General features: G+C 36.0%; 1 protein-coding gene across 2 annotated transcripts in view; it reads left to right on the top strand.

Annotated features, from left to right (window-relative positions):
- The first annotated feature begins 634 nt into the window (after positions 1 to 634).
- The window catches only part of LOC111512640 (monocarboxylate transporter 2), a 311,021-nt gene continuing 288,461 nt past the window's right edge, over positions 635 to 23,194 (top strand). For both annotated transcript variants that reach the window (XM_074183936.1, XM_074183948.1), the window contains exon 1: positions 635 to 887. In XM_074183936.1, coding sequence (XP_074040037.1) covers positions 659 to 887 — 229 coding nt within the window. In that variant the 5' untranslated portion in view covers positions 635 to 658. The remainder of the gene's footprint in view (positions 888 to 23,194) is intronic.

Below are 23,194 nucleotides of genomic sequence, written 5' to 3'. Positions count from 1 at the left end.
CACGTTTAGAAACTTCATACTTTCAGATTTTATATTCAATGTTTCTTTTTTGTAGTATACTAAGAATATTACTCACAACTTTTTAGAAAAAAATAATATCGATATTGTTCATACTATCTAGACATATAAGCACTAAAATGTTTTGCTCGAGTATCTCAAAATACATTATATCTTGACCATCTTCAAACGAAAAAATTTCGACATTGATGTTTCGCAGACAAGTTTTCCAAAAACTTAAGTGAATCATCAATACCTATGTTTCCTCTGATGAAAATTTAATAATAACACTTCATTTGGCAAACCTTTCCTTATATCTATATTAATCGCCCATTTTTTCTATCTTATACTTATATAAATACATGTAATTTGGTGATTAATAAACTACTACTACTCCTACTACTGCAACTACTACTACTACTACTACTACTACTACTACTACTACTACTACTACTACTACTACTACTACTACTACTACTACTACTACTACTACTACTACTACTACTACTACTACTACTACTACTACTACTACTACTACTATCTTATGAGAATGATTTCTTTGAAGGTATGGCTGGTTATAGCTTGCGACTCACATTCGAAAATTAATATAAATTTTGTCTATTTGAAAACTATGGATTTCACCTAGAAATGTTCTTTCCAGATGCCATCAAAAATGAGTGCAAGTAACAGCCGGAGTCAGATGATGGACGGTCCAAGCTGGTCGAGCCGTTCGGCCAGTCCTTCGCCGCCTCCGCCGCCTCTTCCACCGTTGATGGCAGCTCGATGGGCGAGAGCTGAACAAAATAGCAACGACTCATGCCCCAGGTGTAGGGGACGGTTGGCATCTCTTCCTACAAGAACGACCTCACTCAGTAGCTACAGTTGTAAAGGTAAGATGGTATATGCAGACTTTTTAGTCACTCACTGGAATGCAGTTCTCGATTTGATAGCGTTTGTAGGTTGCGAAGTGTAAACTAACGTGAATCAATGGTTACACCAAAGTAATGAAAGACCACATGTCTGCGAGAAACATCGAAATGGCTAACCATGGTCCACACGTCATGTTCGTTGGTGGTTATTCTATTCGTTCATGTTCCTCTTGTGAAATGGTCTTCTATGATACCTTTGTGAATATATGGGAAAGTTGGGGTTCTGCGGAGCTTGAATAAGTACACAGAGTAGAGCTGATGCACAAAGATACAAATGCGGGGGTCAATAGAAAAGCGGTTACGCAAATTTGGTATTGCGATAAAATGAAAAGAATAATACCGGTAAGCAACAGCTTTAAATTCACAATTCCACAAAAAACAAGTTCAAATCGATTATAAACTATGTAAATGGAATTATACAAAAATAATAAAATAATCCGTGATGTCCTCCAGAAACATATACCGAATGAGCCAATCTACACCATTCAAAGAATCCATCTAGAACGAAATAATGAAATCAAAGATCTTGGTATCACTTTCAACCAAAAAAGCTCGAATATGAAACAATCATTTGGTATCGTATCTTTCCAATATCGAACGCAACCAGGAAAGATTTTTGAAATACCTCACTTTCAAAACGACAGAAAACTATCGGTGGAAAGGAACCGATCATTTCCTATTCAAATTCAAATTTTTATTGCATCCATATCCTATTAACAATGAATAGATGGGATTAGTCCAAGTTCACAAATTAAATTGTGTCTGATGCTTATGTACAATTGAAATGACGAACATAAAAAATGGTTTAAAAAAAAGATTACATTCGTAAATGTTATGAGACATTGAGTCAAAAACCGAATTTGAATCGGGTATTTCAGTGATGCATACTTCACCGCCTGTGAAACAACACAACACCATCACAAAGATGAAGCAGAATATGAAGGAGCTTGAGAAGGTCAATACTGGAAGTCACTAACCACAAAAAGGTTCGAATTCACGGAGGGAGTAGAAGCATCCTTCGGCCAGTACTTTCTTCAATTTGCGTTTGAAGATATCTAGACATCTGCTCTCTCAATTCGAGGGGCAGAATGTTGAATAGCCGTATTCCAGTATCCTCTGGAGCTTTTTTGCATGAAGTGACAAATTTTCTTCGGTAAAATATTTCTTTTGCAATATTGCATATCGCAATGCCTTCTAAATCTGTTTAGGATCTTGAAAATGTGAGTCAACAGTTTTTATATATAAATAGAGGGCACCGTAAAAAGAATTTTATTACTTTTGGAAGTATATCTGCATGATGTTCTATAAGAAAAGCAGAAAATACGTCTATTAATACATTTTTGCAACACAAACACTCTTTGTAGTTCGCACGCTTGACCCCACACAACGATACTATATGAATTAGCGGAGTACCCCAGTGCATAGTAAACTTCAAGCAGACATTCTCATTCCAGCATGTTTTGGATTGTGGTGACCACATAGAAACATTTGTTCAACTTGCCACAAACTACATCGACATGCGAGTTCCATGATAGATTGCAGTCGAATTGTGTTCCTAAGAACTTCACCATTATGGATGGCTTCAAATGAGAGCGGTACATGCAAAGGTCTTCTATGTTTGCTATGATACTCTATATATGCCGTCTTATTATGAATAATCATAAGTTTATTTTTGAAGCACAAGTCCTTGAATTCTATTAGGACAGTGTTGACCTTTTCGGATAGTCTTTCAGATGATGTATCTGACACAGTAATGCAAGTATTATCTGCATATATTAGCACCTTTCCTTTAGATTTGTGAATGGGAAGGTCGTTAATGAAAATAAGGAAAATTAGAGAACCGAGTACGCTTCCCTGGGAAATGAGTTTCATTTCATTGTATTGATTGTTTCTGACCAGTGAATATTTTTACGCTTTGTTAAATAGTAATATCGATTGTGTACTTTCATTCTGCAAAATTAAGTTCTCTGTACCAAAAGCATTCCGACCAATTAGTCTCACATCGTTTTTCTTAAAAACCATGGAGAGACTATGTGAGCGGTACATGGGAGATGAAGTACTTGTTCATACCCACTTCATCCAAATCATCGTGCATATACTCCGGGAAGGTCTACTGATTCGGCCCTTCACCATGTGGTTGGCAGAATCGAGAGATCATTGGACAACAAAGAATCCACGCTGGGTATATTCATAGATATCGAGGGAGCGTTTGATAAAACAACCTTTCCAACAATTACCCAGCAACTAAACTCCAGGAATGTACCCCAGATAGTAGGAGAATGGATACTCCGGATGCTCTCTAGTAGAGCAATAAGTATTAATGTAGAAGACATCACAGTGAAAGGACTGGTCATGAGGGGATATCCACAGGGAGGGGTCTTATCATCCCTTCTCTGGAACATAGTTCTGGATACCCTAATTAATTACCTTAACAAAAATGGATTCTACACAATTGCATGTGCAGATGACATAGTTATCTTGCAGACAGGCAAATTTGTAAACACACTGTACGATAGAGCGTAGGATGGGCTCAAATTAATAGAGACATGGTGTAAGGAACACTCACTGTCGATCAATCCCAAGATTACTGAAATAGTCCTTTTCACCAGGAAACGAAGTATAACTGGCTTAAAACCTCCCGAAATCTTCAAAAGCAAACTAAACTTCTCTGAAGAGGTGAAATAACTTGGTACTATCTTCGACAAGAAGCTAACATGGAACTCTCATCTACGGAGAAGAGCAAAAAGAGCATACGTGGCTTATGAGCAATGTCGGAGGACAGTGGGACGCGCATGGGGTCTTTCACCCCGTGTGGTCACCTGGATCTATACTGCAATAATAAGACCTATGTTAACGTATGGAGCCATTGCATGGGGACCCAAAGTTCTACAAGCAACGGCCATCTGAAAATTATATAAAATTCAGCGACTGGCTTGTTTAAACATCACAGGAGCCATGAGAACAACACCAACCGCTGCAATGGAATTAATCACGGGTCTGACCCCTCTGGATCTGTACGTTGAGGTTGCGTTAATGGCCATGGTACGATTGCGCACGGCTGGTGTAAAACTCGAAATAGGAATGGGTCAATTGAGGCTGGGCCTATGGCGGGAAGCGCTTACTGCGCAACCTCTGCTGCTGCAGGCAACAAGTGATGCAATTGAACCCAGGTTTGTGTTTAATAAACCCTACAAAATACAAATTAAGCAGAACACAAAGTCAGATGCTACAAATGCAATACGGATTTATACAGACGGCTCAAAAACCAAAGAAGGCTCAGGATGTGGAGTGTACTCCAGATCACTAAGCCTAAGGATTGAGTGGAGAATGGAAAGAAATACCAGCGTGGTCCAAACAGAACTGACTGGTATCTCAATCGCCACAAAAGAAATAACCAAGAAAGGAATTTCTGGTAAAAAGATAACAATCTGCACTGATAGCAGACAAGCACTATTAGCCTTTATCAGACAGCGTGTTACCTCAGGGCTAGTACTAGAGTGCCACCAAGATTTAGCCAAAGCCTCGGTAGATAATAACATTATCCTGAGGTGGATTGAAGGGCTTGACAGGAGTGAAGGTAATCGACTCTTCAGGCCGGAAGCAGCTGGACTGAGAATTTCAGTATCCAGTGGCACCCACGGCCTGATGACTTCGACAATTGCGAAACTAGTCAAATATTACACCCATACTCAATCGTTGAAGAGATGGGATGGGATCAAAGGATGTAATCTTGCCAGGATCACCTTGGGCGACCCTGGGAAGCTGGCGCCGAAGAAATATCTGGCGATGACCAGGAAAAATCTACGCCTTACAGTAGGATTTCTGACTGGCCACTGTCAACTAAAGAAACACCTCTATAATATGGGGCTAGTGGATACACCTCTATGCAGGATGTGTGAACAAGAAGATGAGACTCAGGCATGTCCTGTGCGAGTGCTCGGAATTATCGTCAATAAGAGAGTGTGTGTTCGGCGAGTCTTGGCCTACACCTGCCGATATGAAGGAGATGTCTCCCAGCGACCTGTTCACCTTCCTGGAAAGGACAGGATGGACGACGACCTAGGAGGACAACTCCTCGGGAGGATGTACAATGGGTCACTTGTATCCTAAGTGCGTGGGCTTACACTCACCCTCCCTACTCTACAGATACAGATCCCAAAATTACAACAATATATGTCTAGATTGTAATATATTTTTTTCATTGATTGAAAAAATTGTGACGTGAAAATTTGCTTCATTCGCAGTTTAACTTAATTTGAACTTAATTTGAAACAAATCGTCTCTATATCGCACATATTGGAATTGATTGAGTTGTCAATTTCCTGAAACAGAACATATGTTGTGAGACGTATCATTTATTTTCGGTAATTATAAAATACATATACATAATCTGACAGTTTCAATCCAATAAAACAACCTCATCTATTAATTTTTTTGATAACCTCGTTACTTTTCATCAATGGTAGATTCAAAGGACAAAACACAAGCACTACAGATAAATATTTAAGGCGCCTGTGCGAAAGTAGCGATTCATGTTGGATTTGAATTGCTGGAGATCAAATCTACTGGAAAAAACGTTCTCAGAAAGTTTATTCCACATAAACGACGTTCTCCAAATGAAAGAGTTCTTAAATAGTGAAGTTCGAGGTGTACTGAGTTGAACCTCAAAACGATGAGCAGCCGCAGTCCGTCACGTATTTCTGATGTGTACCGCTCTTGGTGGAATCAAATGTGTCAAGTCACTTGGTATGGAAGGAAAAGAAATATTGTTGAAATTAATATTCCAGAGGAAACTTTAGGTTTCTTTTTGAAAAAAAAAAACATCTAGAACACTTTACTCACTTACCATTAATCCATGATATATTCCAGAATAGAGAAATCTTTGCAAATCATTTCATCTATTTTGTTTCAATCTTGTATATTGCCAATGTCGAATAAATGCAAATAATAATCGGGAGGTATGATCGGAATCTGCGATTCGTTGAAACCATCAGGAAGGAATGCTCAATCAATGCTTCACATGAAGTGAAATTGAGATGCTTGCGTACTCTTTAACCGATAAATTTCGTCAATGTTCATTACAGCGCAAAGGACGAGATTGTGTTGTTGGTTCTTCTTGTTAGGAACATGTCGAACCAGTGGCCACTTTTTGTGTTTCTCATTAGTTCTAGTGGAAACCTTTCCCTAAAAGAATATCTGCCGGTTTCCATCAAGTTACAGACAAATAAAGACGTTTTGTTTCCAAGAAGCGTCAGTTATCCAACCGTCACAAGCATTTTACCTGGTTTGGAATCCTTGAGCATCTCTGAATACGACGACCAGTTTTGGATCAATGATTGAGTTACTTCAATTCAAAATTCACCACTTCACAAATTCGGGGTATTCATTACATCACCAAAAAGCAGAACTCTTTCGTCATTCAACCCTTCAGATTACATTCACATACATGAAAGACCAACGACCGATCTGGTGAGGAATTTCATTATTTCTCAAGCCAGATTTGATTACCCTTCCAAAAGTTACTTGTATCTTATCCAACCTTGTATCTTATTGTTTTCCTACGAATGAATTGTATATGCAACATATGTTTCAAATATCGATGTTATATAGCCATGATGAAAGGTATAAGTGTTTATCTATATTTAAAATATGTTTTTTCGTTTGTAGATTGATTATTTTGTAAGACTCTACTGCAAGTGCATCGGCGTCGGTTTATTGATATGATACATTATCTGCTTCATATATTTTTCAGAAAAAAAAACTAAAACAGCTATCATATCCACCACATTTTTGAAGTTTCAGTCTGAAGTAACTATCAAATCACTTTCTGACTCATGCATATTTTTTATTTCTTAATTTTAGCAAAACAGTATCGTGTAGCGCAACAAAAAATGTTTCACAAAATAAAAAAAAACGACCACTGTTCTCTCGAAATATTGAGCGCCGTTAGCAACTTGTTATCCTTTTATAATTTTTTCTAATCCGTGGAATTGCAAACATCAGAAATTAAATAATAAATAAAAGATGATAATATTTAAGAGTTCATTCTGAAATGGGTTGAAGTTAACATGTAACGGATTAACAGATTAATGGATTAACGGAAAAACAGATTTTAAACAGATAATTCTCTATCATAAATATGTTTCTTAAGAATGAAGTATCACAATCATGAATCAACATTCAAAATGTGACAGTATGGAGAATATTGAGTTTTGCGAATGTAAATTTGTTTGCATTTGTATATTGTATCCATTTCTTTTTCTTTATTTAGTATTCATTATCCTCCAAGGCGCTAATTATTTCCTTCGTTGAAAAGTTATCTTACAACAAAACTGTTTTTGTTGAAAGTACAACGTTTATGTTTCCTGTAATTGGGTATTTTTATATATGTTGTAAATAAATGTCTATCTATATATCCATCTGTGTTTACAAAAATTCGAAAGATATGACCACTATTGATTTTTATCTAAAAATAAAATTTTTTTATATTGTATTTCAGTTGGATGTTTCTCATATTCAATATAAATAGTCAAATATAACTATTATTGTTCATAAGTTTTTGTTTGATCAATAATTTATAGAAATCATGTCAACTGTGAAAAAGCAAATCATGTTCAAGATAATAACTTTTTTTTAGAATAATGAAAATATTTCACAATTTTTAATTGAATGGAATACAAAACAATTAGAAATAAATAGCTTATAGAATCATCATAAAATCGTCGGAACATTGAAGGAATATAAAGAATATGCTTTTTGGTCAAAATTTTGAATAGACGTCAAGAAGAGTTGATACGTCAAAAACAGTACTTCGACCACTTCCCTGATGATGACTGCCGCAGTTGCAGTTGAAACGTTTGGAGATTGTTCCCAAAGATAACCACGGCAAAACCCGGAAACCAACCAAAACGAATATTAGCATTGTTTCATCGACAATGGATGTATCATATCTTTTTGGCTCTTGTGACTGAAACTACCATGTTCTTCTCTATTTTGTAAATTTCATATCCATCAGCAAAACCACATGATTCCTTGAATATATCAACTTAACTGTTTCGTCCAGTTGCATTTACAATGTTTTATGACTCGAAGAAAGATCACACTGATCTTCCTGTTGAAGATGATCAATTGGTGATCGAAACACGTGTCGAGGTGTTGAAATAACGGTTTGGTGTTGGGAAAAACTCCAGTGAAATTCATTACTACACCAAAGGTTCCAAACAGTGCATCACAAGTAAATAGTCCTATCTGTTTGTCAATGTCGCTATTTCAGTCAAGATTGATTTTTGTTTCATCTTATTTTTATATCATTCGCGTTCTGCAAAATCCAATCACTGGAAAACCTACCCCTATTGTGAGTATTGTGTGAATAAATAACAGGCGCATACATATCTATAATCTGAAAATTCCTATGGAACTTCCCTCCTAAAAAATAACAGCTCTTATAACTCTCACGAAATCTCCGGCCTTAGCAATTTTCAGTGCGGCTACCAGACTTATATTAGCCGCGTGATATTGCAATTTTCCTACGTTTATAAATATTTGAACAGAATAAAATGTTCTCCGTTCCTCATATAAAATGTCTCAATATGTGAAAATGGCGAGGAAGATATTTTCCAGCCACAAAAAATATTTCTGTTGGTTCATTTCACATATTGTTCGGAGTTCAGTGGCGTGGATCAGATTGATGGAAGGTAACAATAAACTACAGAATATTGTCAAGATATAGCGGTGGTAAAGATCATTTTCGATTTCGAATAATGATTTTTGATACGTGATGAAATTGTCCGATACTTGTTGAAAATCCGTAACTTACACAAATAATTCTTCATTGGGAGATTTTCACTAGACAAATTACAAAACCCAAACACGGGTTTGGCTATGTTTATATTTACCTAAAAATGTGTACTATTAGTATATCCGCTCGAAGACCGGCACAATGTTTACCGTTTCTGAATATACTGCTATAAATAAAACGCAAACTTTTTCTTTTTTCTTCAAAAGCGTTTTTTATTCTTCTTGTATTGTATATTCCCTGTATTCAAACAATGAACTAGTTTTGAATACTTCCTTCTAATAACTAACACAGCTTGGCAACAAGGCGGCGATAAATATTGTCTTGAATCTTGATATCTACGACTCTTACTCTTCCATCTTTACCGGGGTGTACGTCAACAATTTTTCCTAATGGCCAATTGTTTCTTGGAAGCTTATTATCTATGAGTATGACAATATCACCCTTTGCTACATTTTTCTTTTCTTTAAACCATTTGCATCTCTTTGTGAGTGTGGGTATGTATTCCCTTATCCAACGATTCCAGAAATGTTCTGCAAGTTGTTGTGAAAACTGCCAACGTTTTTTCGAATCGTAGTTGATTTCATTTGCATCAAAAGTTATAGGTGGCTTTGCTATGCTAGATGTACCTATGAGAAAATGATTTGGTGTAAGACTTTCGAAATCCTCTCCATCGGAAGATACATATATCAGAGATCTACTGTTTACTATATGTTCCACTTCTGTTAGCAAAGTTAAAAGAACTTCTTGCTTAGGTGCTTATTCGTTCAGAATCTTTTTCAGTCCATCTTTCACTGATCGTACCATGCGCTCCCATATTCCACCCATATGTGGGCTTGCTGGTGGAATAAACTTCCAATCAATTTCCTGAGATACCATCTTCCTCTTGATTAAATTTTCGTCCAAATTTCTGATTATCTCCTTCAATTCTCGGTTTGCTGAAGTAAGATTTGAACCATTGTCGTCAGTTTTCTGGCCTGCAGTATCCAAAATCTTTGCCTTATTTCATTCAAAGTTTGTTGTAGACCTGCATGATTGTTTTTTGAATGATGAAATTGAACAAGTAATCTAGTGAATGTGTGTTTATTGTCTAGTATGATTGGCCTCTTTGCTTAAGGAGAGAGCTCTGTAGAGTTATCTGTTCTTCCTCCCAAACAAATAATATCATCTTCCATATATGGTAGAAATGTGCACTATTAGTATATCCGCTCGAAGACCGGCACAATGTTTATCGTTTCTGAATATACTTCTATAAATAAAACGCAAACTTTTTCTTTTTTCTTCAAAGGTGTTTTTTATATTCTTCTTGTTTACCAAAACTGTCATTCAACTATTTTTTCACATGTTAAAACAAAAATACAAAGTGATTCTCATTTAAAATAAAAGTCAACAGGTTATACAATAGCTTTCTCAAGCGTTTTCATACTCAGTATGACGCTATTGTATAAGAAAACACTACACTATCATATAGGTTAGGTTAGGTCCGAAGTGAGTGGGTCTATTCGATCCTCCAACACAACCCGCAAGGGTTTATTGTGGCTACACCTATTCACACTCGACCAAATAAACCCAGCTTCTAAACAAAGCCAATTAGTTTATATAGTATGTGGTCTTTCAGATCAGATGGCAAGAGTACGGCTCTGCCGAAATCTAAAATCCTGAATCGATCCCCATCGGGGAAGAAACAAAATATGTGCTTTGCTGTTTCATCATTTTCCGAACAGAGGACTGCCATCCGACAGTCCGAGTCTCTGCATATGATGATTTAAATGACAATGACCTGTAAGAAGGCCTGTAAGACAATCGTAGTTCATCCCTACTGTAGTTCAACAACTGTTTGGTATCAAGCTTCGAAGGGTGAATAAACGCCTTGGAGTGAGCCAATCCTGTTCATTCTGCCGATGAACCTACTTGCCTTCCAGGCAATGAGGCTGCTGACAGTACTATCATATAATATTGATTAATTAGGGAGGATCTTATGTAGTTTCCATTTGTGAGGAAGCCAAACGATGAATTCATTTATAAAGAATTTCGAAATAGAATTCTCTTACTGATATCAAAATGAGTATGGAGTTTGACTTATGAAAAATGTGCAATTGAAGAATCCTGTATCCCACTGGAAAAAATTCAATTTCATCTGTACCTTATCTTGTATATAGATACCATTTTCAAGACATAAATGATTAAAATCATTGTTTTAGATTCCACGGTGTTAATAAGAAACCCAATAGGGGAAGGCGGGGTAATTTCGCGCACCTAAGCGGAAACATTCCAGAAATTTACATTTTACACATTAAACAGTTGACAAACTGGTACATTCTGTATTAGGGCAATATCGTGCATGTTATTTGAGCTTTTGAAGTAGGTACCTTACCTACCTACCTCGGTAAAAATTAAAATTATCAGCTATAATATCCCAAGGACATTGATAACTAACGAAATAATTTTATCACAGTTTTCGAAAGCACGTTATTTGGTAACATCCCGACGCCGAAGGCGGACGGATGTTACCTAAAATAACGTGCTTGTGGAAGTTGTGATAAAATTATGAGTTATTTATCAATGTTCGAGGGATATTCGGTGAGGAAATTTTTTGCAATTCGAACAAAATTATTTATTGAACACACAGTTATTAAAAGAACAATTCGTATAATGATATTCCGTTGATCTTGCTGTATTTGCCTCGGTTACTGCATAGGTGTTTCCACGCATACTATTGATTATTTGGTTATGATATTCCTGATCAATATTCAAATATGAACACCAAAGCGAGGAAGTGACATTTTCGAAATAAATTGAATTACTGAAATGTCAAACAACTTTATTGTGTTGGTTGCTTAGCAATGTCATGACATAAGTGATAACTACCCGTGAAAACTATCCATGGGTAGTTATCAGTGTAATGATGGTTTCATTGGTTATTTCGACACACATGACTAGAAATAGACAAATTTGATAGGATAATTTTTTTGGCAAAAAATTTTCAGCTATAATATCCCAAGGACATTGATAACTAACGAAATAATTTTATCACAGTTTTCGAAAGCACGTTATTTGGTAACATCCCGACGCCGAAGGCGGAGGGATGTTACCTAAAATAACGTGCTTGAGGAAGTTGTGATAAAATTATGAGTTATTTATCAATGTTCGAGGGATATTCGGTGAGAAAATTTTTTGCAATTCGAACAAAATTATTTATTGAACACACATTTATTAAAAGAACAATTCGTATAATGATATTCCGTTGATCTTGATTTTGTCAATTGCCACATCATTTTGAACACCAAAGCGAGGAAGTGACATTTTCGAAATAAATTGAATTACTGAAATGTCAAACAACTTTATTTTGTTGGTTGCTTAGCAATGTCATGACATAAGTGATAACTACCCGTGAAAACTATCCATGGGTAGTTATCAGTGTAATGATGGTTTATTGGTTATTTCGACACACATGACTAGAAATAGACAAATTTGATAGAATAATTTTTTTGGCAAAAAATTTTCAAAGAAACTTGTAATAAGCAAACTAAAAAACTTAAACATTAGCAATACAATACGTTTTTAAATATTATATCGAAATAAACGTCGTTTTGATACTTCTACTTTCTTGATATTTTTTTTGCACTCATCGCATTGAAAACCTTCAGCTGACTCCCAACCACTACAACCTGCATGAGCCCATGCCGCACATCCAACGCAGCGATACCAGAGTTCTTTGTTTTTTCCAAATTCATCGCATACGATGCATACTTCATTGGCTACAGGAGGAGCGTGACATTGTGCGATTCCACTGAGATCTGAATCGCTACCTTCTGACAGACTCATTTCTAGAGATGATTCTGAATCATCTTTCAACGTATGCTCCTTAATACGGCGTTTCTTTATCGGAGCTGTAATATCCTGTTGTTTTTTATTAGTAATATTAACTTTTTGTTTGCATGTTTTCTTTATATCACCATTCTGTTCTCTCTTAGCTTGCTTCTCAGTTTTTGCATCTCGCTTAGCTTGTTTTTCCAGGAGAATAGCCTTCACTGGTGTAGCAGTCCAAATTTCTGAATGTTGTTTTCTTACCGTGGTTTTTTTGGTAGACTTTTTGAATACTTTCTTTGGAATAGGAGCTATATCTGATACTTTAATGATACCTGAACATAAAGGTAAAGGTTCAGGTTCTGTTGTGGATGTTGATGGTGTCTGTTCCGCAGTAGCTCTTGATGTTGATAATATTGGTTTTGTGGCTATGCATATTGACGATATTTGAGGAGATGCAATGTTTAAGTTCTTTTTATGTTCTTCTTGTTCCGCATCTAAAACAAGTTCTCTAAACTGTTCGGCTGGTGCAAAGTCTTCTTCCGTAAACTTAGTGCGGTTGAAAGGAAATATTCCGGTAGTTCTGAATCCTGATATTCCTTGGTCCTTAGTTGCTACCTTTATATATGCTTGATTGAACAAGCGGGCTAGATCCTACACCGTGATCTTCTCATGAGCAGTCGAAATCATAAACGGCAAAGAGAGCTTTTTTAAGAGAACCAAAAAATACCAAATCCAAAGGCTGAAGTTGGTTTGAAGTATGTGGTGGTAAAATTATAAATTATAAATATCTAATGATATATGACTAGAATGGTTATCTAATACTAGCAAAACTGGATCGGCCTCAGTTGACTTTACATAGATCTGGAAATACTTAAGCCATTTAAAGAACAACAAATCATTTGATCACCCGTTGTCTGAACATGCATATATACATCCTATTGGACCATCCCTCTCTAACTGTGGGGATAATCGTTTCCTAGGATAAATGATCATTGGAGGGATGTAGGATCCAGATAACTGACAGCACATAAGATGGTGATTGTCTGTCCACGTTCGGCTAAAGTGGCAATACCCACTTGTTTTTGTCCTCTCTCAGCATAAACTTTTCCTGACTTTTTCTGAACGATAGTTATACCGGACTCGTCCACAGTGAAGATTCTGTCGCCTCTAAATTAAAACTTTTTCATCCCTCAGAATTGAAGGATGATATACGGTTTATGCTAGTACCTTCTGGCTGACGAACACTTAGTTGGGGATTTCTTTTCATAAATCCTCTTAGCCAATCTTTGCCGGCTAGTTTCTTGTCTGTGTTGAATTTGTGTTTCAAGTGATAAGTAATCGAATAACTTATAATTCACAACCATTTTATACTATCCAATACACGATACTACCCCTTGTACAAACAGGTAATTAATCAAAACAACCACCCAAAAGACCAGATATAATCGATGATGATGAGACATAATGTGAAAATGAACAGTTATCGAACCATGATTGAACTATATAAGGAGGTGAGTGGCATACGTTGAATTCAATTCGTCATCTTCCTCCTATGTTCTTTCATGCGTGAATTAATTTTTTACCAGTTCAACCTATAAAACACCTGGTCTTTTAGTATTGAATGAATTTCTTTTAATGAGTCATCTGCATATTTTTTTGGAAAATGGAGAATCAAAACAATGGTAAAACATAATTTTTTATAACTTTCAGTTATTAACTAATATTCACATCATGTGATTTTGTGGATACATATCTCAGTTGATATTTATTCTCCTGTATCATCGTATATACTGATCGATGAATAATGTTGCCTTTTTAGCGCATTACTGTATGTTGTCGTTGAGCGATTTTCAGCGAATTTTTCTCTACGAGTTCAAAATAAGCTAAAGCGCTCCTGAAACAGCTCAAAAAATCAACCAGGCATATGGCAATTATAGTATTGATGAACTCACTTTGTTGATTAACGCGTTGGTTTGCGAAATTGTGTTCCGAAAATGTGCCCCAAAGTAGCTGACCCCCAGTAATCCAGGACGAGGATTTAAGGACCCTGGTAGAGACTGACCCATCACAAATGGTGCGTGGGATGACGGAAAAACTGGGCGTCAGCTCTCATGCGGATATTGATGGTTTAAAAGGTATTGGACAGGTCATAAAGCTCGAAAAGTGGGTGCCCCACGATTTGAATGATCGACAAAAGTCGTCACGTTTCAAAGTCTATTATTTTTGGCTTTTGCGTAATCAAAATCATGCTATTTGATCGTGTCGTCACGTGTGATGAAAAGTGGACCCTCAACAACAGGAGACGTTCAGGACAGTGGTTGGACAGTGATTAGCCACCCAGGCACTCCCCAAAGGCAAAAACCTGCTAAAAAATCCATGTTTACCGTATAATGGTCAGCGGCTGGTGTGATCCACTATAACTTTCTGCAGCTGGGACGAACCATCACAGTAGAGTTCTATTGTGAGAAATCGATAAAATATACCAAAAATTGCATCAGCAGCAGGCGATACTGTTCAACAGAAGGGATCTTGCTGCACGACAACATCCGTCCGCACGTTTCACAAATCACTTTTCGAAAGTTAAACAAATTGAGCATCAAAGTTCTGCCTCACTAACCATATTCCTCAAACCTCTCGCCAATCGACTGCCATCTTTTCGAGTACTTCGAAAACTATCTCACCGGTAGAACCTTCGCCAATGAAAAGCTCGAATGAAACACAAAACGTTTCAGAAATGGTTAAAAGTTTATCATTATTCGAAGACTTACATACTACATCTTGGTAGTTTCAATATCACTCCTCTAAAAATGAAAGTTCCACTTCATTGTAAAGAACTGAATCACTTCTGATATACGAGTAATCATATTATCGTTTTCAAAATTCCATTGTGCGATTTTCATTCAGCAACACCGCAACACGTGTTTTATCTCACAATATCTTCTTGAAGTGTGTCTCTCAGAGTATTTTGGCAGGCTCTGTCTGTCTGTCTGTTTTTCCGTTAATCAGGTGTCGCCCCCATACGAACGACAACAAGTTGAGAAACTTGTGCGAGCTAAGGACTAACGAGGTTTTACCTTTTAACGTGTGATTCCTAACACGATTCCTGATTCGTTTTCTCGATTAAATTGTATTAAAGATGAATGTTAGAGTGGAACAATCATATAAATCATTTATATTCGTGAAAGTAAATGGAAGGGGATTTTCAAAGTTTTTCTGCTTTTCAAATCAGTAATCAGGTTTTTCCTTAGTATTTCCTTGTTATAAAAATTCCTCAGTTTACCATAAATCATAATATTCTGATATATTCTGATTGGGATGAAAGTTAGTCGAATAGATATAACTATCTCACCTATTCTACGGAATTTATAAAATATTTCAATCAAGAAATGATGTTAAAAAATCGTTTTTCTTGGGCACCATAACTTACGCCATTCATAATTTTTGTGCAGCAATGTAATATGCTTCGTTTATAATTATTTTCAGGTTGATGCTTATATTCAGGGATCAGTACCAGTTGCGCTAATGAAGTTGTGTCTGTTTTGTATCCTCAGAATATAAATCATAACGTCGTTATAATTTGAAATCTGTTATATTCTGTTGAAATACTTGTTATCTAGGTATCTTCGTGATGGTGACGTATTTCGAACATACTGACAACATTTCGATTCAAAATCATATTTTCACCTGAGTTATTTTTGTTGTGGTTGTATTTGCGGCAAATGACGAATCATTTGGTGCGACGCCTCTGCCCCTATCTTATATCCCTGTAAATTGGGTTGCGGGAAGGTATTTGAAAAGTTGATATTCCAAAAGCACGTCTTTAGTGTCGTGAAAATTGTGAGAAATGTCTGGAGAGTCGACTACACGGACACAACGAAAATCGGTCGGAACTGATAAGAATTTTGGGAGAAACCTTTTTGGTCTCTATATATCAATTTGTTTCATTGATAACCGATTCATTTTGTGTAAATGTATAATGAATTTTCTCATGTTTCCATCATGACGAGAGCAGAAGTGGTTTTTCTGGTGACATCAAATTATAGTATTGTGCAAGAAATGAGTGTTTTATCTTTTAGGGTTATCCAAAAGGTGCTGATGAGGAAATGAAGGCAAATTTTTCGACCGAAACCCCGAAGATCTGCCTGAAAACTAGGTTTTTTTTGGGAATAAAAGCTAAACTAAATACAGAAAAAGATCGTATAAAATCAGAGTCCATATTCTGAGAAGTAGTAGTTTTCTGTTGAACTTCTTTTTACAGTTTGTATCTGACAGAAACTTCTGTACTTGATCTACACATATTCTCAAAGTGTTTACTTTGGCAATAATTACTTTCTTTTTTAAAAGCTTTTATTTAACTTGACTTGTATGTTTGTTAACAAATCTTGCAAGTTTAATTTGAACCACTTCCCGGTATCCGATTGGCCTGAAATGCATGCTGGTCCAGAACCGATGACAATGCATGTTAATCATGAACGTGACCTAATGCTGCTGCCAGGATCGACTCCGTACGAGAGATCTCCTCAGCGGTGAGTAGCAGGGACACGAAATTTTGTATACGCATTCGTTTATGATAGGAAGTTGGTAGGCCCACCATGATATAGATGCCACATCCAGGGTCCGGCATACCTTATAGAAGAAAAAGCTTGTTATATTTTTTAGTCTATTCATTTCATTGATGGCGTCATCATCACATGGCCGAGTCTCAGTTAATTTCGAACAGTCTTATTCTTATATCAGGAGGCCCTTCTATTGATGTGAACCAACTCAAAGCTACGTACGCTTGGCCGGCAGCGAACAACTTTGAACCCAAGAATACAACAGCGTGATCAACCGTACTACCCTGCATTTTGTGAACTGTACAAGCCCAGCATAAAAAATTGTCAACATGCCTTTGAAGTGTTGAATGAAGAAGCTGAGCAGGAAAACTTGGAGGATGAGTTGGAGATGCCATCGTATAATGATATCATATAATAGAATGTATATGGCCCTGTTTCCGGAGAGCACAAATGCATGACACGGACATTCCGTGTGCATATCGACTTCGGCAAAGATGGGATCCATGTTATTCAACCGAAATCTGTGCAATTTCCAGCTAAATTCAGCCATGGTACAGCCGTTTTATAGAGATTTCTTCTAGGCATCGCGACAAGCTTTTATTATAATTTCAATTATGTAAAGTCATAAATGAATGTGATTAATGTGATTTAAAATTTTATTTTGATCTTTTTAGGCTCTTAAATAAAAGCTTGTTTTAAAAGTTTTTTATCATCATTCTATTTCTTGGAAAGTTTACCACATTTTTCGTTCAGTGAAGTACTAATCTTGATCAGAAGTAGAACTGAAACCTCTGGCGTGGAATGAATACATAATTTCTGAAATATTTTTCTCGACGAACATTTGAATAAGCAAGTTGAAGTCTTCAGTAGATGAAATGTTGTAGTTCTGGAGTTCGAAAACAGTGTTTGTTTTGGAAGTACTAATCTAACAAAAAATAATGTATTCAAAAATATTTGGAAACTGAAATGTATAATTGTTCAAATTAGAAGAGGTTTTTCAGTAGTTTAGTTCTTGAGGAATAGTATACTGAGATTCTCACTGAAGTGATTTCATTTGACGACTCAGACTCCTAGTTGATTCGAAAAAAATATGTTTATCAATGTTGACTTTTTTTAATGACAAAACACAAACATTACAGAAATATTTTCAGGGCACTATACGAGCGGTGCCTGTGCGAAAATAGTGATACACATTGAATTTGAATAGCTGGAAATTAAATCCATTTTGAAAAACGTTCTCAAGAAGTTCATTCCATGTAAACACAGTTTTTCAAATGGAAGAGTTCTTGAACAGTAAAGTTCGAGATGTGCAGAGTTGAACCTAAAAACGATGAGCAGCCATAGTCTTGGTGGAATCAAATGTGCCAAGTCACTTGAAGAATTCCCGTGAAAGTATCTACAGAAGAGAGACAAATCTCCAAATTTTCTTCGATGTTTCAGACTATCAAGGTTGCAAGTGATGTTCGTGTGTCCAATCTGGCGGATGGCTATTTTCTGGATGGAATCCACCAGCTTCAGGGTATGTTTGGGGGCGCAGCTCCATACATGAGAATAATACTCCAAAGAAGGTATGATCAAAGCTCTATAAAGCATCAAAAGTTGCTGAGGTGTGTAGAGTTCTATGGTTCGGAACAGTGTTCCGAACTTTTGAAAAGAGCCTTTGCAATCCCAGCGATGATTGTGCCAAGACATATTAGTGTCCATTTCAACCCCCAATGAACTTATCGAAGCAGAAAGTGGAATTGTCTGACCTAACATTAGAAGGGATTGGATGCCATGAAACAATCTTTTGAACAAGTCGATTGGTGGATGTTCCATGACAACCATGTCCCTATGAACATGATGGCTGACTTTTTGAATAATACATATAGTTCCCTTGTATGTGAATATTTTCCACTGAAAAAATTAAAAACAGTAAAAAAAGTCCTATTTCTTTCTTCGGTAATGAACTACGACAGATGAGGAACACCTTAAAACTACTACTGACAGTGAGTATTTCCTCAAAATTATCCGACAAGCTATATCATCGAAGTTTAGCCAGCAAACCCTCCTGCCACATACGGTCAGAGGCCTCAGAAATATCAAATATCTCATAGCCAAATTCAAATAGAATATGAAGGAAATAGTTCGAGTAGAAATAGTGACTATACGACTATACTCGACTCAAATATCTGTTGAACTACTGATGTGAATTGGAAGAACATATGTGCTAAAAATACATGATGGACGGTTACAAAATTATCAGGAAAACTGATGGTTGGGGTAATATTCGATATCTCAATTCAGAAAATATCAAATGATGCAGAAAAAATGTTCATTCTTTATTATTCGTAAGACCCTGACGATTGTGTGATTTATCGCGATATTTCGAAAACTATTCCCAATATCAAAATAACTTTTTCTCTCCATGTTATGTCGAAGTTCTATCAAAAAGTGATAATCAATTTTTTGTTATTATTGTTTTTCAGATGAGTCTGAAATTAAATGATAAATACAAATATTTCACGTCGAATATCTCACAAATGACTGACAATTCAAAGAATTCATACAACCGATCGAACGTTAGGTGCTGAACCCTCTTTCGAAAATCAAATAAAATTTCGTCCTAGTTATTCATAGAAGTTTACTATTTCACAACGTTCCAATTTTCCTAACGTGCTCCTCATGAATACTCTCTAGACTAATTTATCTGAAGTTTTTTCGAATCAGCTTTGAATATCTCACAACTTTTCCAATCATACACTCCCTCACTGTAACGAAGTTGAATTCCGACGCTAAAACCAATAAATTACATGAAAATCAGTAAGATGCGAAGTCTGATCTCATGTTCTGATTCAGTAACGAATTATTCGCCAAACATATCGAATAATGGAATCCAGGCAACTAGAGGATTTCTGAATTTCATATACTTCATCGACGTAATAAATCAAATGTCAACGCTTCGTGGAATGGTTTATACTCGTAATGTATCAACTCCCCCCTCGTTTTGTCAATATTATAACATTGGCATATAAAATACTCAAAATGAATATAGAGACACATCCTTAAATACAATAAGTAAAAAAATATGTATTATTTCACGATAAAAATTTCTGGTGTGTACTCCATACTAATTCCTATCATGTTTTATTCGATTGTTGTCTACTTTTTTTACTTCTTTATGTACCTTTAGCTACAAAATCATTAATATGAAAAATTCTGTATTTAGTTTCACTACACTTTAGTTCGTGATAGGTATTAAATTTTAAAATATGAACAATAAATGTTGTTGTATTGGGTAGAAGGAGGATACGTAGGGTGTACCTCAACGAATTTCAAGTTGCTAGAGCAGTGGCATTGATCGAAGTAGGTATTCGTGTAGGCCAAATGCATAATGTGAGTCATTCTGCGGTTTCCATAGCTTGGAATCGCTACCAAATTCACGGCATAGTAAAAAAAGACCCTTATCCAAATCGACAAAGGGCAACAACCCGCATAGAAGGTCGTTTGTTACGACTTTGGGCAATTAGGGGTCGATTCTACTAGAACACTGCAAAATCGCCTTATAGAAGCTACGGAAACGCGAATTTCGAACCAAACTATACAAAACCGACTTCACGAAGTACAATTCCATCCAAGACGTCCTGATAGAGCCCCTGGATTAACTCCAGCTCATCGAGGAAATCGTGGAAACTTTTGTCAAGAGCATCGTTATTGGAATTTAGAGCAATGGGCCAATGTAATGTTTACAGATGAAAATAAATTCATGTTATTCAACAATGACGAAGGTGTTCGGGTATTGAGACGTCCCGGTGAACGCTATTTGGATGACTGTGTGCAAGAAATTGTTCCATTTGAAAGTGGATCGATAATGGTATGGGCTGGTATAACTTTGACAGGACACACGGACCTTGTGGTATTTCGGGAAGGGACTTTAACGGCTATCCGTTACATAGAGGAGATATTGAAACCTCATGTCGTCCCATTTGCCCAAAATATGGGAGCTGGGTTCATTCTACAACAAGATAAAACCAGGCCACACGTAGCCAGGGTCGTAGGAAATTTCCTACAGGAGCACAATATTAATGTCATGAGATGGCCAGCTAATAGTCCGGATTTAAATCAAATTGAGCAGTTCTGGGATGAACTGGAAAGACGTTTGAAGGATCATCAACCCTTCCAAAATTTGAACCAAGTTGCAGATGCTCTTTTGACGACTTACGAGCAGTTACCACAACAAATAATCAGAAATTTGGTGGAAAGCATACCTCGTCGTTGTGCTGAACTTCTTAGAGGCAGGGGTAGACGTACTCACTAATAATGTACATTTTTCTTAATTTTTTTCTGAAATAAATTATATTTGTTTTTGACACTCATTTGTATTTCTTTTTAATCATATGACCAAACGGCATTTTGAAAACAATGTAAGTTAAATTTAATAAAGGCACCTATAAACTATTCTATAAATATAAATGTTTGACAAAATAATACATATTTTTTTACTTATTGCATTTTAAGGACATGTCTCTATATTCATTTTGAGTAGTTTCATTTCAACATGTTTGATTGATTCTACAATGTGTATTAACGATGTGTGGGTGGACGCTTCCCGGGTGGAAGCAGTCCCATGAATAATAATCATTGATTTTCAAGTGAAACACCCCATATATTGTCCTTCTATCGATTTGCTTCTACATACATCAAATTTTGTAACTGGCGATTCCAAAGATGTATTCAAGTTCTCAAAGGTTCCAAGGTTTCTCAATGTCTTTTGTTTGAAAAAAGGAATTCATCTCTTTTACTTGGTACCACCAACCGATAGACCGGTTTCGTGGCACTTGCCCCATCATCAGTACCGGGTATGGTCTCTTCAGAACGGAGTGAACTTGTTCTGATAATGCACATGATAATTAATAAATGTATTAGACCACCAAATGAACTATACTAATGCTAGTCTTTTAGAAATTGAACAAAATTCCTACAAATGTTGTTTTCTAGAAATGATACATATAAATGAAGAATTACAATCCACGAATAAAAAAACTGAATTGAATAATCTCAGTCAAATTTATACTTATTTATTTAAATTAGATAATGATAGTTGAAGAAGAAATAGTAATGCTGATTCATTCAGTATAAATCAGTTATATATTCCTACAATAAACTTAGAATATCCCGAATATTTTATGAGTATTCCTCGGGTTCTATTCCTGGAATATTCTTAATAAAATATACCTTACATATTCAGAGAATATTTCAAGATATTCCAAATATATTCCCCAGAAACATTACTAGAATGTACCAAAGGTTCGCCAGGAGCACTTCCAGGGGGAATATTCTCCAGAAGATATATATATGTATATATATATATATATATATATATATATATATATATATATATATATATATATATATATATATATCCATGACATATTCATAGTATGATACAATATCCTTAAATGCATATTCATGAAATATTTCTGGAAAATCTATTGCTATGTGAGTTACTTCCCACTATGAAAACCTAAATTAATTTCATTTGTTCGGTACGACCAATCGATAGACCGGTTTCGGGGTATTTGCCCCATCATATGTACCAAGCATGGTCTTTTCAGAATGGAGTGAAACGTCTGAGTATCACGACCAGACAAATATAATTCTAGCCAGTCATGAACTCTTTCTGCAGTTGATTCTGTGAGATGTCCATTGAGCCACTTGCAGACAAAGCAAGGAAGCAACTCCACAAACACATACAACGAGGTGGGAGTCGGTTTTCAGTCAGATTCTCAAAAACTCGAGTTCCTTGATCAGAAAGTCTAATATACATGACTATAAAACACGAAATGTTAATAACAACCGAACAGATCGATTTCGTCTGAGTAAATCTCAAAAAGCCTAGCCTTGATTACAATTTGTATAAGCGTCTTCCTGCATAATACTAAGTTCTCAGCCAATTTGAGTTCGAAAAAAATATTCACTACAATACTGCTTTCATTTTGTCAATGATTATTCAGAACATATTTCCATCACCTAAATTTAACAATGATAATCCTAGTTTTTGAATTCGACATTTCTATTTCCATGCATAGTTCGCTGAATTATTGTGTCAAATATTATTTAGATAATTT

Source organism: Leptinotarsa decemlineata, unplaced genomic scaffold (genome assembly GCF_025532065.1).
Source record: "Leptinotarsa decemlineata unplaced genomic scaffold, Ldec_3_MD MMD2_P_RNA_scaffold_2, whole genome shotgun sequence".
NCBI lineage: Eukaryota > Metazoa > Arthropoda > Insecta > Coleoptera > Chrysomelidae > Leptinotarsa > Leptinotarsa decemlineata.
This window is presented reverse-complemented; position numbering and strand designations above follow the sequence as displayed.